Genomic DNA, 17,768 nt, shown 5'->3' with positions numbered 1-17,768 from the left:
TATATTGTCACCCTGCTTATTTAACTTATATGCAGAGTACACGGAGAAGGCAATGGCAAGCCACTCCAGTACTCTTGCCTAGAAAATCTCATGGACGGAGGAGCCTGGTAGGCTGCAGTCCATAGGGTTGCTACTAGTCGGACACGACTGAGTGACTTCACTTTCACTTTTCACTTTCACACATTGGAGAAGGAAATGGCAACCCACTCCAGTGTTCTTGCCTGGAGAATCCCAGGGAGGTTGGAGCCTGGTGGGCTGCCATCTATGGGGTCGCACAGAGTCAGACACAACTAAAGTGACTTAGCAACTTAGCAGCATGCAGAGCACATCATGAAAAATGCCAGGCTGGAAGAAGCACAAGCTGGAATCAAGATTGCTGGGAGAAGGATCAATAACCTCAGATATGCAGATGACACCACCCTTATGGCAGAAAGTGAAGAAGAACTAAAGAGCTTGATGAAAGTGAAAGAGGAGAATGAAAAAGTTGGCTTCACGGGCCTCCCTGTCCATCACCATCTCCTGGAGTTCACTCGGGCTCGCGTCCATTGGGTCAGCGGTGCCATCCAGCCATCTCGTCCTCTGTCTTCCCCTTTTCCTCCTGCCCCCAGTTCCTCCCAGCATCGGGGTCTTTTCCGATGAGTCAGCCCTTCACATGGGGTGGCCAGAGTATTGGAGTTTCAGCTTTAGCATCGGTCCTTCCGGTGAACACCCAGGACTGATCTTTGGGATGGACTAGTTGGATCTCCTTGCGGTCCAGGGGACTCTCAAGAGTCTTTTGGTGTAGTGTTCTCTTAATGTAGCTGTCAAATATATCATGTTTGTTAATTGTTTTGTTTGACTTATCTATCAGTGTCTAAGAGAGTTGTGTTAAAATCTCCCACTATAAATGTGAATTTACCAAAAAAAAAAAAAAAAGTTGGCTTAAAACTCAACATTCAGAAAACTAAGATCATGGCATCTGGTCCCATCACTTCATGGCAAATAGATGGGGAAACAATGGAAACAGTGAAAGACTTTATTTTGGGCGGCTCCAAAATTACTGCAGATGGTGACTGCAGCCATGAAATTAAAAGATGCTTACTCCTTGGAAGGAAAATTATGACCAACCTAGATAGCATATTCAAAAGCAGAAACATTACTTTGCCAACAAAGGTCCGTCTAGTCAAGGCTATGGTTTTTCCAGGAGTCATGTATGGATATGAGAGGTGGACTATAAAGAAAGCTGAGTGCCGAAGAATTGATGCTTTTGAACTGTGGTGTTGGAGAAGACTCTTGAGAGTCCCTTGGACTGCAAGGAGATCCAACCAGTCCATCCTAAAGGAAATCAGTCCTGAATGTTCATCAGAAGGACTGATGCTGAAGCTGAAACTCCAATACTTTGGCCACTGATGCAAAGAACTAAGTCATTTGAAAAGACGCTGATGCTGGGAAAGATCGAAGGTGGGAGGAGAAGGGGACAACAGAGGATGAGATGGTTGGATGGCATCACTGACTCAATGGACATGAGTTTGAGTAAACTCCGGGAGTTGGTGGTGGACAGGGAGGCCTAGAATGCAGCAGTCCACGGGGTCATAAAGAGCTGGACATGACTGAGCGACTGGACTGAGCCGAACTGATGGCAGTGAGGGAGGGGAATACCAAGCTGTGGCAGTTCTCTGGCTATAAAAGGTAAGGAGGAGTAATAAAAGGTCATTCCCTTTATGCTGAACCTTTGTTCCCTTTTCCCATGGCCCATAAATGGTTAATCCCATAGCTCTAAACTGGAGAAGCTTTCTACCTCCTGTAAAGTTTGATTCCTGGAGGCAGATTTTTTTTTTTAATCCTGCAAGTGTCAGATAATTGGAAGGGTGGAGTCATGCTTTAAACCTCGACACACCTTTGTCAGGACTTGTTTGGAAGCAAAGAACTGAAAGAAACAAGGGGGAGAGAAGTGAACATTTTTGAAAGATCACTCAGCTCTAACACACCTTGGCTGGGTCTGGATAAAAAAAAAAAAAGTGGGAACGGCAAACAGTCTAGAAGAAAACGTCAGGAGAAGAAAGAAGGGGCATTTACTCAAAGTTGTTTCCGATTCCTTCAGCATCTCAAACTAGGTAAGTCATAGGAACTTGGTGGTTCTTGCTCTTGTGAGACTTTAATTTGAGGTTTGCCGCTGAGAACTTGAATGTTTGTCGGAGAATCTAAGATGACATCCTTTAATTTCCAGTGTTCTGTTGATGTGATTAATTGATCATAAATGATTAGTTTGACTTATATATTCTACTTAGGGTAGGTCTTTTAAAGGGACAAGAAAGTTTTGACAGTGGGAAAGAGAATAAAAAAGCCAGCGAAGATAAAGTGAACTCTGGTGACAAGATTTCTTTGGTATTGTTTTCAGTATTGTAAAATGACTTGTGTTAAACTGTTTTATTTAGAATATAAAGAGTTTAAAATTCCTTCTCTCTCAATCTCAGTTTGTCTCTCCTTCTCTCTCTCCACCCTTCTCTACTTTCCCTCTCTCCCCTTGATAGCAGAGAACGGCTCAGAAATCAAAGTGTAGCTGAGTGGGGGTTTCTAGAAGTAACCCCTGAGCACCAGTGTGCTCCCCCAGAGTCTGTGCTGGCAGCTTCTGACTAAGCTCAAGGGGTTGGCTGTATATCACACTCTACACTTACCACCCCTAATCTAAAGTAAAGTGAAATATCTGAAATGATATGTTAATCCAGGAACTTCCTGGAGTCTAACTTGGAACAAGAAAAAAAAATTCTGTCACATTTTACAGGCCAATGTAGACCAAAATAAATTCATTTTGGGATGAGAACTACCAGTTTAGGTATCTCACAGACCACATTAACTACTAACTAACAATTTACCACTTTACTTTTTTGAAGTGTTTGCAAATCCTCTAGCGCCTCATTTCTTTGAGAAGCAGCTAATCAGTAGCTTAATAGTTGGATTTGTTCTTTCCATAAAATGTAGGGAGATTTTTTAAAGAAATCTGTTTGGAGAGCGGAATCGTTTCTCTTACCCCCATCTGCTTTCTCTTAGAGCTAAGGCACAAATCTAAGTTGAAACTAAACTAAATGTACAGCCCCCAGTGGAGCCCTTTTGAAAATCAGAGAAGGCTTGCTTTACTCTCAGCCCCTTCAAAACACTCCCACGAATCTGATCAGAGTTAACATGGGGGCACTTAAAGCAAGGAGTCTTGCTTCAAGCTTGGATAGAAACCCAGATTGCTGAAACCGCTCTGACCTAAGAACTAACCACATTTTAAAATTATGCCTGACCAAAAGAAGTTTGCATCTGCCTGGTTTGGCTCATTTGCCATTGTTAGTGGTAGCAGGATTTAACCAAACATGGCTATAAACAAGCAGCTTAATCACCAAGCTAGGGCCCAAGCTCCCCCAGCCCTGGTTATGAAAATGGAGGATGCTAGATGCAGAGGTGGGGGCACCCATTGCTTGCCAGAGGGGTGTAGAGACAGAAGCCTCTGAGACTATCAACCCTAGGGCATGATAGGGTTGATAGGTTGATACCCCCTGCAAACTGCTTGGCCCGTCTGTGTTAACAGGGCAATAGCTAGTGGGTGGTTTTCCCACATTTTGGTTATTTTATTGTTGTTTTAAAATGTAAAGTGTACAGAGATTGGAGTAACAACAGCTATAAGGATACCTGTGATTCCTTAGCAGAGAATAGGGACATTTATTCCTAAAATAGAAAAACATTTCCTTCTCTGTTCCCTTCTTTGTGCTGAAGACCAAGTGTTTCATGAACTGTTATAAGAAGGTCGGTTGAGATGGTTTTCTCTTGGTATCAGCAATTTGGCCTTGTTTGTGCCTGGGTTACACCCCATCATCAATAGGAATAGTTTTAAGTGGATGCGACACCATTTAAATGAAGAGGAAAGGAAAAAAACTCATAAAAGTAGGAAAATGATTCTGAATTGCGTTTTCTTACATAAGAAAATGGCACAGGATCACTTTTATGTCTTCAAAAGAACATTATGAAATAACCACGAAGCAGCCCCTTAGAACTATGAATGGAAATTAACATAATTTTGGAATTGAGAACTTGAATGACCTGCTTATCCTCAGTTCTAGTAAAGTGGCCCAAACATCCCAGAAGTTTAAAATTATGCTCCTTGACTGTGCTTTTGTTAAGTAGTACTTTTGGGGCAAGGTGTTCAGATAAGCACTGCTGGGAGAGGCAGGCTCAGCCACGAGTCTGGGCATGTACTTTCCTTTCCCTTATGTTACACTTTTTTAAAACTCTCGGCACTTAAAATATTTAAGAAGGAAATCCTGTGGGAAAACTGTAGCCCCGTGGGATGATCCCTATCCAGGTTTGTGCCTCAACCCATCATTTTCGCTTTGATAAGTCACAGAAAATTTCCTCTCAGCTCTGGTTGAAAGACATTTGTCTCCTGATACATCCCTGCCACTTCTGACTATTGGTCTGGGTAAAGCCAGCAGAGCTCCTTCCTTATTTCAGGCCCAAGAAATCATTGTGTATGGCCATGGGATGCAGCCATGTAGGAGCTCCAGGCTGAGACAGATGTTGCATCTACCTTCATCCACCCAGGGGCCCTTCTATCTCTAGAGCACTGGCCAGTGAGGGCTCCCCTCCCTCCCATTCTGGAGGGGGGCATCTGATTTCTTAGCAGGCTATCTCCTTGTGCCCTCTGGAAGTTAGGGAACTCTTGGCTTTTTTTGTTGCAGATCTTAAGGCTTCATCATTGGTACCTAAGAAAAAGATAGGGGCTACCTAGAAATGTTTGTTATATTTTTAGGTACAGAAAGAACAAGAAAACACTTGCCAGTTTGGCTGCCTAGACGCTGAGACTCTTATCAAATGGACTGGAGCTATCATCAGTCTGCCTTGATGGCTATAAGTGGAAACGACCCAGCCAATCCAAATTTATAGCTGCCGGCAGCAACTTTCATTTAAGGATGGTAATAAGTGATAACTTGTGGAAAGTTAAAGTTTCCATAGGTTGTTATGAAATATTATCCTGAAAGGAACTGTTTATAACAATTCAGGTGCTGCCATGCTAGGTGGCTCCCCACTGGCAGCCAGGGGCATGTGAACATTTAATCTCCAAAATGCCTCCTGGTTCATAGCTGATGATGAATTAAAAAAAAAAAAAAAAAAAAAAAGAGGTGAGGGGGAGCTTCAGAGATGCCAAAGGCAATTAAGGCTTAAACGGTGGATTTCAAAGAGGGTGTCAGGTTGTATGTAGATTGGTGGGACATAGTCCTACAGGAGTACAGACAGAGTCACAAGTCAGGTTTGGCCCTGTGATCAAGCTGGACTCCACTGTTAAATTGCTCATGGAGCCTCTGCTCTTCGGCTCTGGGAAACATACCTGCAAAGAACTTCTGTGTCTTCTTAGCTGCAGCCAGGAATTTTTCCATGATGCCTCATTCCTTGCCTAGAGCTGCATTTAAAAAACCCCAGTGAGCGGAGTTGGCACATTCGATCAGGCTCTGATGCTAACTGTGCGGATCTTGGTGGATTCCACCAGGTAGTTGACCAGTGGGTCTTGCGTGGTCTTGATTTTCAGTGGGGAGCTCACCCCGGGCTGCATTAGGACTTTTGTCGACCTAGATACTTTTGCCTTTGTGGATGTCCTTCCTCCATTAAAAAAAAAAAAAAAGACAAAAAACTGCATGAAAGAATACAATCCAAGTTAGAGTGTGTTCATTTTTCTGTTGGATTTTAAAAAGAAGTTAAAAATTTTTTGTGGGCCCCTGAAAGTACGATGGGAGTAGGCTCTATGTCCATTGCACCTAGTGGATAAGTAGACCGTAAAGTCACCAGGCAGGAGAAAAAGACTGAAAGGAGAGATCTTCAAGAAAGGGGTGTCCTGGGTGGGAGTAGCTTGCTCCTGAATCCTAAAATCCCAATCTGAACTGCACCCAAAAGATCAAGTAGGAGGAAAGGAAGGTTGGGCAGAGAGAACCCCAGGGAAAGCCAGGTTTCAAGTCCTTGCAGAGCCTGAGACTGGTGACTACAGCCAAAAGCACCCAGTTGGAACAGGGATCCTTGCCTTGGTTTCCTGAACCGTGCTCCTCCCCAGCCCAGCCCAGCCCCACCCCTGCAGTTAGCCTTGCCTCATCCCATCCACGCTTCAGGACACAGTGGACAAGATCTCAGTGATTTTTTCTGCCCAGAGTAAGAGTGAAGGGAGAACGCAGATGACTTGTACAAATCTTTTCCTACATATTTCAATAGATTTTACATTGACTTTCTTGTTGTTTTTTTCCTACATAAGTCTGTAAAGAAACATACTAGGGCTGTTGTGTTAAAGAGAAAATTTCATGTTGTGAAGTATAAAGTTCCACACAAGTATGACCATCATAATGATTTGTATCCTGATTTCAACCCATCAAACATCATTCTCAAATCTGAACTCTAAATAATGACGCATGAATGTCTTCTATTCACAGAACATTGTATAGAACACTGAACACTGTGGGATACATCAAAATGAATTAGCTGAAAGCACCACATGCTTTGGGAGATATTGTATTACTTGGCAAAAAGTGGAAGTTTTATAGTCAAATGTCAGGGTGCCAGATCTATGTAATACCTTTAATGCTCAGCAGGGTGCAACCTGGTCAACTGGACCCTGAAAAAAAAAAAAAAAAAGATCTCAGTACAAAAGAATAGGATCCAAGCTGGAACTATTAAATTACTCCCTAACTAATACAAGAAATGGGAATGACCCTTATTAAAATATATGCACACAAAAGAATTATGCTTTGAATCCTGGGAATCCAGTTTTAGTTCTCAGCTTGAATAGTAGGGACCTACACTTATGAAAAGGGGTGGTAATGGACATGGCTAGTCCTGGTTTCTGGCTTTTTCTGTAGGTGGCGATGATATGGATGTAACCCAGAAGAACAAACGCGATGGCACTGAAGTCACTGAAAGAAGTAAGAGCGTGATAAATGTCATTATAAAAGTGGTAAAAAATTTGGAAAAAGTAAATAATTCATTCCTAATTCTACCACAACTACTGTATGTTTTTTTCTATTTATGTTTTTTGTTTTTAGTTTTTTCTTAGTTTTTTGCTCTTTTTTCACTGTACAATTTTAAATGTATTCTTAAATAGGCTTTATTTTGTCCTTTAAGAAGGCTTTTGTTGATTTTTTTTAATACACTTGTAATTGAAATGTGTTCCATTTTTTCTTCAAAGACCAGAATTGCCATTTCAATGTTACAGGTTTTATAACCAGCATTTGTAATGATTTCATAATATCCTGTTGAATGAATTTGCTAGAGTTTATTCAATCGTGTTCTTATTTAGGGATACAAGGTGATGGAAATCCAAAAGAATAATACCCCCATTACTGGGGCAGAGCTGGAATCACACTGCTGTCACAGCTGCAATCTACACTGGAAACTGACAACAGGCACATGTCTTGTGTGAAACTGCCCAGATGATAAATTCAGAGACATTTAAACTGTCCCCTTAGCAGCTCTAACTCTTTCATCTATCCTGTGACTTTCATATATCTCCAATAAAATAAAAAAAAATTCTGCGTCCACAGACTTGGAACTCTTAAGTTAAGAAATAATTTATTTTTATGTGTCATAGAATCCCAAAAGTCCACACAACAAGAGGTTTCGTGAACGCTCAAGGACTATTATTCAAATCAAGCTGCCATTTTTGTCTCTACAACCATTTCCTTTTATGCAGGTGATGCTGCTTCTGCTCCTTTAATAACCCCGTGTTGCTGCTAAGACAACCAAACTAATAGGAACACGCAGAGTGAAGAAAGAAAGGGTGACGGGTAGGAGCAGTAAGACCCATGTGGGAGGGAGCACTTGCCAGCACACAAAGTGACGCCCCACCATCTCCTTCATCATCTTCTTCATCCTTTTCTTTTCCTTTCTCATGAGCCATACCTTCATACATACCACATATATGCATACACTTGGGCTTGTGCACACACATGCATGAGAAGTGTGATTTCAGAAAACAGGGGGCTCAGCTAAATAGGGGCACCTTGATGTCCAACCCAGAAGGAGGTAGTGGTTGGTGATGGTCACGGTCAGAACACAAAATTGGCCCAGTTATGGTTTCAGAATCTATCCACCCCCCATGCTGCTGTAGAGGAGAGAGTGATTCAGGAAGGCAAGAGTTTATTCTAACTCAGTTTATTCTAACTGGTGTTTTTAAAAAACACAAAAAACTTTTATGACCTCCATAGCCTCACCACCACTTGGCACCTTCTCCATTTCAGGAGGCAAAGGGACTGATTCTCAAGTCTGTCTTGGATATCCACCTGTCCGTGATTTCACCAAGCACCAAATGTGACTTATCAACCCCCTTCCTTCATACATCTCCTCACACTCAGGCATGGCCCTGAAGTTTTTAGAATGAATTATGCGCCCTTGAGATACCCCCAAATTCCCAGAGAAGTTCAAGGTCATTATCCACATCACAGTGGAATCAGCCAGGAAGATGCACTGGCCTCAGCTGGACTGGGTGACTGTTCAGAAGAGACAGTGCAGAGAAAAGTGGCTTGAGGTTCTGACCCTCCTTCAAAGGTGAATCCAGGCCTGGGCTAGATCTAATTGTTAGATTAGAGATATTAATGCACAGTAACTCATTTTTCAAATCAGTGGGTACCTAACTACTTTTGGTCCCAAAGAAATATAAACCTATTTTCTAGGTACATTAAGTCCCATTGTTATTGCACCTATATGTTTTTACAGAAGGTCAGATCAAATCCCTTGAAGCACAAGTGTATAAAAATCTACCTTGAACCTAATTTAATGTGCTGAACTTATGAAAGATGCGAGACCTTGCCAAAGTGGAGGAATTTCAATGCATTATGTAAGATCTCCTCTTTTCTTTGTCTTTTTCTAGTCATCACAGAAACAGTAACTACAAGACTTACATCCTTACCACCAAGTAAGTGACTTATTTTGAGAACTTGCTTCTCACTAAGGCTTATGTGAAGGGCTCCACGTGTAACCTTTCTCATGGGCTCTCACTCGTCAGTCCAGCAAATCCAGAATATCGGAAATCTTTTTTTTTTAACAGCTGTGTTGACTTTAACTTATATCCCACAGAATCCACCAGTTTGAAGTGTGTACTTCAATGGTCATTAGTGCATCCATAGAGTCGTGTGGCCCCTTGGCAACAATCTGATTTTAGAACATTTCCATCTTCTCTCCCCTCTCCCTGGCCTCTAAAATACACAAATCTGGTTTCTGTCTCTATAGATTTGATTGGACACTAAAATACCAGAAATCTCCTCCAGCCTGGGCCTAGGTTAGGAGGAGGGAACCATAGTCAGGCTTCTGTTTGAATCTGCTCTTCTCTCAGGAGGTCGCTGGGGTTAGTGGGTTCTATAATGGAGATCCAAGCCCCCGAGCTAGCCCTGCACCTCCTGGGAATCCTGATTCAGGAGGGGGTGGGAAGCCTCCGCATCCACACACAGGTTGGAGCGTGATGGGCTGCCAGGTGAAACACCATCCTCACAGAGCTGTCACTTGGCCCTCTGACACGTCCAGTGGCTGCCAGGTCCAGGGCACTGGCCAGGCATTCATAAAAGTCCAACCCGGGCCCTGGCCTCAAGGAGTTTTCATCACTTGCTGTCTTTTCTAATATTTAAATTACCCTAATCAGCAACCACCCTGGGAACTTTCTTGTGGGTAGAATATTTGCTCTTGACATTTGTATCCAAAACAAACAAAATGAGATCCGTGTGGTGCCAGTGGGAAAGGGGCCCCAAACCAAGAGGGTCGTGGGTGAGCGGCCAGGGAAGGCGGGTGAGAGGGGCTGCTGAGTGTACTTGTAAAGTCCCCTGCTCCTCGTTTCTGCAGAAGGGGGGACCAGCAATGGCTATGCTAAAACAGGATCTCTGGGTGGAGGGAGCCGGCTGGAGAAACAGAGCCTGACGCATGGCAGCAGCGGCTACATAAACTCAAGTAAGTGCCTGCTGGTGGGAGGGGCCGGGGAAGGACAGATGGGCAGCGAGAGGGATCATTACCACTGTTTGTCACCCATTCCAAATGCCCCAAAGAGCTGTGAGGCCTATTTCAAACGGGATCAGTTGTCATTATATAAATAACATGATTAAGAAGCCTTCCTAGAGAGGTGACTCCTTTCCCAGTGAACTACTAACTCTCTTTAAGTCATTTCTTTTAGAAAAGGGTATCCATGTCTGAGGGTTTACAATTTGAATTAGTAACAACAAAACAACAAAAGAAACTTAAGGATTAGGTTACTGTGCTAAGGAAATCCGGTGACATACAGCCCCAGACTGTGTGAGTTTCCACTGGGCAAGCATCCAACACAGACCCAGTAGATCTCAAAGAAATAATATTTCCTGGTAACTTGCAACTGAAACACAACAAACAAAGCAGGGAAAACACATATACACACACGTTGCCTCTAAAGCTATCGTTTTAAACTTTTTATTTTATATTGGAGCATAGCCAATTAACAATGTTGTGGTAGTTTCCGGTGGATGCAAAGGGACTCAGCTGTACATATAAATGTATCCATTCTCCCCCAGACTGCCCTCCCACCCAGGCTGCCAGATAACATTGAACAGAGTTCCCTGTGCTATATAGTAGGATCTTGTTGCTTATCCATTTAAGATACCACAGTGTGTACATGTCTATCCCAAAGTGAAATGAAGTGAAAGTTGCTCAGTTGGGTCCAACTCTTTGCAATCCCATGGACTATACAGTCCATGGGATTCTCTAGGCTAGAATACTAGAGGGGGTAGCCTTTCCCTTCACCAGGGGATCTTCCCAACCGAGGGATCGAACTCAGGTCTCCAGCATTGCAGGAGGATTCTTTACCAACTGAGCCACAAGGGAAGCCCATCCTAAACTCCCTAACAATCCTTTACTTCCATTCCCCATTCTCTCCCGCTACCCACCCCCTCCTCAACCTGCAACTGGAAGTTCATTCTCTAAGTCTGTGAGTCCAAAGTCATTTTTTAAATCTTGGAATGACACTGAAAAAAGAAGACCCAAGATATGCAAACAGCTGAGCTGCCGAAGAGCTGCATATGTCCTTACCTGTGGAGAAATATTTGCATGTGGGGTTGTATTCCAGTGCACCCAGCAGTGGTCTACAATTACAGGCCAGGTCTTTAGGAAGCATCCTGCTTCTCCACTTCCATGCACTTTGGCTACAGACAGAAAGGACCTCCTTGTCTTTCAGGGTTCTTGAAAAGGGCAGCAGCAGTAATTCCACCTCCATTTCTGAGCACCCTTTCGGTCACGCTCTGCTGAAGGCCTCTGGCCCCTCCACAGAGCCCTCCTTCATTAGGACTGACTAGTGTGTACCTAGTATAACTGTATAACTGTATAACCGTATAACCTAGTATACTAGCGTGTACCTAGTATAACTGTATGTCACCCTGTGAAGTGCTCTGAGGGTCTATGTCTTTCCCCACTTGTAGGTGGGAGCTTGCGAGGCAATGCCTCCACCTCCAGTTACAGGAGGGCCCATTCACCTGCCTCCACTCTGCCCAACTCACCAGGCTCAACTTTCGAGAGGAAGACTCATGTCACCCGCCATGGAACATATGAAGGTACGGGCCCACAGACTTTAAGAAAGAACTACTCTCTCCCCTCAGTAGCTTCTCTCATCCTTTGAATGAATTCATTTATTTTGTCCTAAAGTAGAGCCTCTGGCATGACTTTCCGGTGGGGCTACTTCGCAGGCAACAGGACACACAGGACTTGGGCTCAGGGAAGAAGTCAAGGCAAGACCCCTAGTGTGGGGTTATCCACAAAGGGTTGTTAGCAGAAGTTGGAAAACTGAAGGAATTTGTCAGGGAAGAGAGTTCAAAAGCAGAAGGGAAGACAGATAAAGTTTGGGGGAAATGTAGAAAGAAGAGCCAGATCACACAAAGGAGGAGTCAATTACAATGCCATTTAAGTCAGAGAGAAAGGGGGCAAGCTCATGATCAAGAAAGAGGAGGTGAGAGGAAGACATCTGGGGTCTTCTCCTAAGGTTACTGGAATTCCTGGTGATCTACATAAATCTAGAGTTTTAGTGGAAAACAGACGAGCCAGGTGCAAATGGGTCTAATAGTGAATGAGATGAGTACTGGTGATGAAAAAGCGGAGTACCCTGCTTCTGGATATCCCAGTAAATGATTGTGACCCAGGGCTGCCAAGGGTAGGGAGAACCGTAAATCCAGGCCAGGTGGAGGGGATCACCACAAGCGCACCCTGCTGCTCTGCCAGCACCGGTCTCTTCATTTAACAAGGCCCACCTCCGGAACAAGCCGCACAAGGTCAGAGAACTGCTGGTGCCGACAGCACGTTCATTTGATCAGAGATGGGTCATCGGCATCGGCACTGCATAGGGCAGAGTTGAGGAAGTGAAAACAAAAAGGAAATGAAACAGTTGTTCTTTGTTCAGACCTCGTCCCACCGAAGTAGATCAGTGACCAGAAGGAAGTGCCACAAGGAAGTCCCTTGGGCATAATGTGCTTAAATCCTGGGCTGAACACCCAGGCTGCAGAGGTGCAGAAAGGACCCACTCTCTCGGAAGCTATTTGGGTTTAAGTGGCCATTTGTCCTGTTTGTCCTTTCTCCAGGGAGCTCCAGTGGCAACTCTTCCCCCGAGTATCCCCGGAAGGAATTTGGTATGTCCTATCCTTACTTTCTAAAGAAATGGTTGGTCAACCCTGGCAGGGATGGAGAGGGAACATCATGAGTTAAGTGGGTTCTTCTAGAAGAGTCTGACCTCTGCTGACCTCTTTTTCTTGGCTCTTTGTCCTAAAGCGTCTTAAGGGGATGGATGGTCAGATATATCAGTTTGCCGTCAAAAGTCTTTGCTCATGAAATGGCAAGCTTCTCATACAAGGCTCAGGCTTGGGCAGATAAGCCCTAAGGCCAGGCAACAATCATAGACTTTTCCCTTCCACAGGACCCACAGAGACCTTCCTACAAAGGGGAGTAGGGTTGAGAATGCACAAATATCAAACATCCCAGCACCTCTACCACAGCAGCCTTAAAGGGACACGTTAGGTGGGATCTTAAATCTTGAGTCCACAGTCTTGGGTTTCCACTGTGCATAAGAATTGATGATATGAGTGATTATAATTTCATTTATTTACTTGCTTACAGTGTAAAACCCAAGACAGTCTCTAAAAAAAACTAAAGGAAAGACCTGGGAGTCTTTTGATACAGTTAATCAATGTGATCAACCAGTCCAAATGGATCATGATTACCTTAGTTAACATTCTAAGTGTGAGCCAATTTAACATTCATTTGCTAACTTAACACCCTAAGCACACTGGGGCTTACATAATTTTCTCTTCCCTTTGGCCATGTGGGCATCATTTATTAAACATCCACTATCCATAAAGGTTTCTATCTGGATATAAATGCACTATGAAAACAACCTCCCCCACCCAAATAGGTCTGCCTCCATGTCACAGATATTCAGCATGCCACCTCTCATATATGCCTAATATTGCTTTTCTTTGTTTCTCAGCATCTTCTTCAACCAGAGGACGGAGCCAAACACGAGGTAATCTCTGTCACTGGGTTCAGTTCAATTCATCCAATTAGTATTTTCTGAGCATCTAACGTGTGTCCAGACATGAGCCAGGAAAAGTGAGGAGTAAAGAATGAATAAGCCATGGTTTCTGACCTCAAGGAGCCTGTAGCACCTGGGGGTCTCCTTTGGGAAGGGTGGGTTTTTGACAGCAGACTAGCAAGCGTGTGGAGTGGTTCGCTCTGCTGTGGATTGTCTGAGGGTGCTAGCATCACATCTCATTTCACGTCCAGTCTCCTGGGTGACTTTAACAAATTGTCCTGTAATTGCATTTACACAGCAAAAAAAAAAAAAAGCACAAGCCCCTGTTTTTCATTGTTCCAGGGGACGAAGTTCCCTGCGAGAGTTTTGCACTCTCCACAACTGCTTGTGGATAAGGCCCTAGGAGGGAATGTGGTCCTGGAGAAAGCTGCCCTTGATTTATCCGGTGAAGGTGGCAAGGAGTGTGTCAGGGCAGTGCTGAAGGCAGAATTCCTAGGCCCTGGGCATTCATAAGGGCCAGTCTAAGCCTCCCAGGGGCCTGAAAAGTTAGGCACATACCAACCACGCATAACTTGATAGTTGATTGATGTTGAAACTTAGAATGTTAAATCACACACTTGCTGCCCTAAAGAGGCCAAGATGGCTAAGGAAACACTAGAATTCTCTTGCTATTGGCTGAGAAACCCTAGAGACAGGAGAGCAGCTTGGTTCTGGTAAAGAGGAGTGGGCCCTAGGAAGTTGTTCTGAGTCGCTCAGTCGTGTCCGACTGTCTGCGACCCCATGAACTGCAGCCTGCAAGGTTCCTCTGTCCATGGGATTCTCCAGGCAGGAATACTGGAGTGGGTTGCCATTTCCTTCTCCAGGGCCCTAGAAAAGGGGTCGGTTATTGCCGATTATGATGGCACCTCCAGGCTCAGCCTAGGGTTTTCTGCTCTCAGCGGCTGGTGGGGCGGGGGGCGGGCGGGGGGAGCGCAGTTGTGATCCAGGGTAAGGAGAGGACACCTCTTTCTAAGCAGCACTCATCCTGAGCATACCTAGGTTTTCTGTCCCCGGATCACAGAGCAGCGCAAAGATGAATGTGCAGCCCAGAGCTCAGTGTGGGGCACTGTGAGCCCAGCTCCTTCATTCACAGCTGTTCCGTCTCTTCCCTGTACAGAGAGCGAGATCCGAGTCCGACTGCAGAGCGCGTCCCCGTCTACCCGCTGTAAGTGCTTCCGTCCTGGGAAGGACCCAGGAGTCCAGGGCTCCTGCTGTGTGCACGCAGCTACTCGTGCCATAAACAGCATGTCTAAGGTTGTGACAGGGGCCCAGGGCTGCGTGAAGGGGTGAGGAGCTGAGCAAGTCCTGGTCCCTGCTGCATTGTAGTTCACAGACAATAAAGCACCGGCCATGACACCTCAGGGACAGAGGGAGTCAGGGCCAGAGGAGTCTTCCCGGTTAGCCAGTCACTTGAAAGGAGACTGAAGGAAGGTCTCAGCGAGATGAGTGGGCAGAGACATGGGAGGAAGTTTCAGTACACCTGAAGGAAAAGGAGCAGGAGGGGACTCACGGAGGTCTGACATCCTTCTCACCTTCCAGAGAAGGCAGAAGTGTGAGAGTTCGAACTTGGTTATCTCAGATGTCAGGGATTCCCTTGTCTCTGTTGACCGTGTGGCACTCCTGTTGTGGGTGGGTGGGAGCCAAGAACAAAGACCAGGAAGAGAAAGAGCTGGCTGGGGTGGCTCAGGAATCAGAGACTGGGACTTGTCCCAAGAGCTCAGGGCCTGGGCCGTGGGATCCAACTCCAGGCCTGACACGGTCTCACCTGTCTTTCCAGGCTTGGGGAGGGGGCTGTTGAGCACACCGTCTGGAGCTCTCGGGGGGGTGCCTGGCGGTCCTTCAGCACGTGTCGTCAGCAAATGCCTCCTCTCACACGGTGCCCTTGTACAACGCCACCCTCCTCTTCTCTTTGCCACCTTGGGAGGCACAGCGTGTTTTACTCCACTGAATCTCCTCATGGCAAATCCTATCAGCCAGTGGGTCTGGAAATTAATTCACAGGAAAGCAGCGTAATGTTTAAGAGTTAAGGGCCACACATTCCTTTTGACACTTCAGAGCATACAAAGTCAGAGACCCCACAGCCGAGGCAGCCTCTGCCTGGGATGAGACCACTGCTGAACCATTCATTTCAAGGAGTCTTGTTCTCTGGCTATCCCAGGTGTGAATGCTCCCCCCGATCCAGGATGACAGGGTCTTCCAGCCACAGAATCTTCCCTGCGATGTCTAATTAGGAAATATCTACTGAGGACTTTGACCTCCTTGTAGAGCCCCTAGATTTATGAGGCTATTAACATTACAAAGTGCCAGGTTAATCAGTGCTATAAATTGGCAAAATGCAGAAGTGACAAGGCTAACCAGAAATGTCCCAGCAGGCGAAGTGGACGCTTTCATCCTCCCCAGGGCTCAGGGTGCCGTGAATGTTCACCACTCACGGACTTGGGAAGGAATCCCAAGCCTAATGAAAAACTGGGGGATTCCTTTCAGGGACAGAATTGGATGACGTCAAACGTTTGCTCAAGGGGAGCCGCTCAGCAAGCGTGAGCCCCACCCGGAATTCCTCTAACACACTCCCCATCCCCAAGAAAGGCACCGTGGAGACCAAGGTGGTGACAGCGAGCTCCCAGTCAGGTAAGCCCCTCAGCTCCAGGCTGCTGTGGAAGGAAGGGGATAAGGTGACAGGCGTGCCCGGGCAGGCTTTTCAGGATGTAGCGGAGACTTTGCAAAACCCTGAGCATTGCTCTTCCTGCAGCGTGAAAATGTGGACTGCATCCTCCTCACCTCACCTCCATCAGCCTTCTCACGTGCAGGCCATCATCTGGCTCTAGAGCCTAGAGATTCTCCCAGGAAATTCTTGACATGTCCTGGGAATGTGTTGGCCAGGTTCCCCGAAAGAATAATATTGGGGAAAGTTGTAGTGTTTTCTGTCACCCGATAAACATTTATTATGTACTGCCTCTATTCCAAGCACAGGGCACTGAGGAAAGGCAATGAGCAGGGTAGACTGAGGGGAAGACAAGCAGGATGAGTGTAGTTCAGCACTCATACATTATGTGCCCGCCAAGTGCAAGGTGGGTTCTGTGGGAGGCAGAGAGATGAATCAGCAGGTCCCTAGGGGGAGGTGAGGAGAAGCCGGTTCTGCTATATATGAGGTGAAGCTTTCCTCTCACTACTGAAAAAAACAAAAAAAAAACCCTTGAGATAGTGATCTTTTGTTTTTCAATATAAAACCAAAACCTCAGAGTAGTTTGTGACCTGTGTGGCTAACTCCCACTCAGGTAACAAATAGGCAGAATTGGTTTCAGATTTGAGATGCGCCCAAGGCCACTCAGGGTAACAGCATACCCCTCGAGCCTGGTTGGCACAAAGAAATGTTTAAGGAGCGTTCAACAGGAGAAGGCTGCCACCAGTACAGAGTGGCCTCGGAACTGAGGACTTCCCTTCCTGCGCTGCTGTCTGGAATTCTACCATAAAGGAGTCGTAGGTCCACAGCATCTGTGAAGGGGGGTCAGCAACAGAGAGAGAGAGAGAGACCATTAGTGGGGACAGTGCACTGGGAGGTGGTGAGGGGGACTTAGGAGGAGAAATGGGTGGACCCTAGAGCAAAATTTACCTACCTCAGATTTCATCAAGAGCCAACAAGAATTTCTGACCCAAGAGATCAGGTTTTCACCAGCAACAAGATTTCAGACAGAAGTGGGATGACCAGCTCCTGCAGTTTTCTTAGACTGAGGGAGTTGCCAGGAGTAGGGACCTTCAGGGCTACACTGGGAAAGTCCTGGCAAACCAAGCCCACTGGGCTCCCCCAGCACTGAGAATGGGTTTGTCTCACTGGGGTGTGTGTATGTTTTCAGTGTCTGGCACCTATGATACAACCATCCTGGATGCCAACCTTCCCTCCCATGTGTGGTCCTCCACGTTGCCGGCGGGGTCCTCCATGGGCACCTATCACAACAACATCACAACCCAGAGCTCATCCCTGCTCAACACCAATGCCTATTCTGCAGGATCAGGTATGTGGCTCACGGCTCACAGCCCTCCCTGTCCTGACCCCTCCACATCTCACGCTGGAGCTGAATGGCCCCACCAGCATTTGCCATCCCCATGGCTTCCTAGAAGGGCTTCCTATGGCCAAGCAGCCCAAGATTTTTTCACTGGAACTTCAACATCTATGCTGATTCCTCTGGTGGGTCCCCTATGGAAAGGACTATGTGGTAAA

The 17,768-nt window shown here is 45.7% G+C and overlaps 1 protein-coding gene across 1 annotated transcript in view; it reads left to right on the top strand.

Annotated features, from left to right (window-relative positions):
• Window positions 1-1,839: 1,839 nt before the first annotated feature.
• Window positions 1,840-17,768, top strand: part of COL17A1 (collagen type XVII alpha 1 chain) — a 46,749-nt gene continuing 30,820 nt past the window's right edge. Inside the window, exons 1-10 of the mRNA XM_055560438.1 lie at window positions 1,840-2,093; window positions 6,855-6,917; window positions 8,861-8,905; window positions 9,823-9,927; window positions 11,418-11,549; window positions 12,567-12,614; window positions 13,469-13,504; window positions 14,670-14,717; window positions 16,037-16,180; window positions 17,404-17,562. Coding sequence (XP_055416413.1) covers window positions 6,866-6,917; window positions 8,861-8,905; window positions 9,823-9,927; window positions 11,418-11,549; window positions 12,567-12,614; window positions 13,469-13,504; window positions 14,670-14,717; window positions 16,037-16,180; window positions 17,404-17,562 — 769 coding nt within the window. The 5' untranslated portion in view covers window positions 1,840-2,093; window positions 6,855-6,865. The remainder of the gene's footprint in view (window positions 2,094-6,854; window positions 6,918-8,860; window positions 8,906-9,822; window positions 9,928-11,417; window positions 11,550-12,566; window positions 12,615-13,468; window positions 13,505-14,669; window positions 14,718-16,036; window positions 16,181-17,403; window positions 17,563-17,768) is intronic.

The sequence above is a fragment of the Bubalus kerabau genome, chromosome 22, assembly GCF_029407905.1.
Source record: "Bubalus kerabau isolate K-KA32 ecotype Philippines breed swamp buffalo chromosome 22, PCC_UOA_SB_1v2, whole genome shotgun sequence".
Classification (NCBI taxonomy): domain Eukaryota; kingdom Metazoa; phylum Chordata; class Mammalia; order Artiodactyla; family Bovidae; genus Bubalus; species Bubalus kerabau.
The sequence above is the reverse complement of the archived record's forward strand: the minus strand, read 5'-3'. Positions and strand labels throughout refer to the sequence as shown.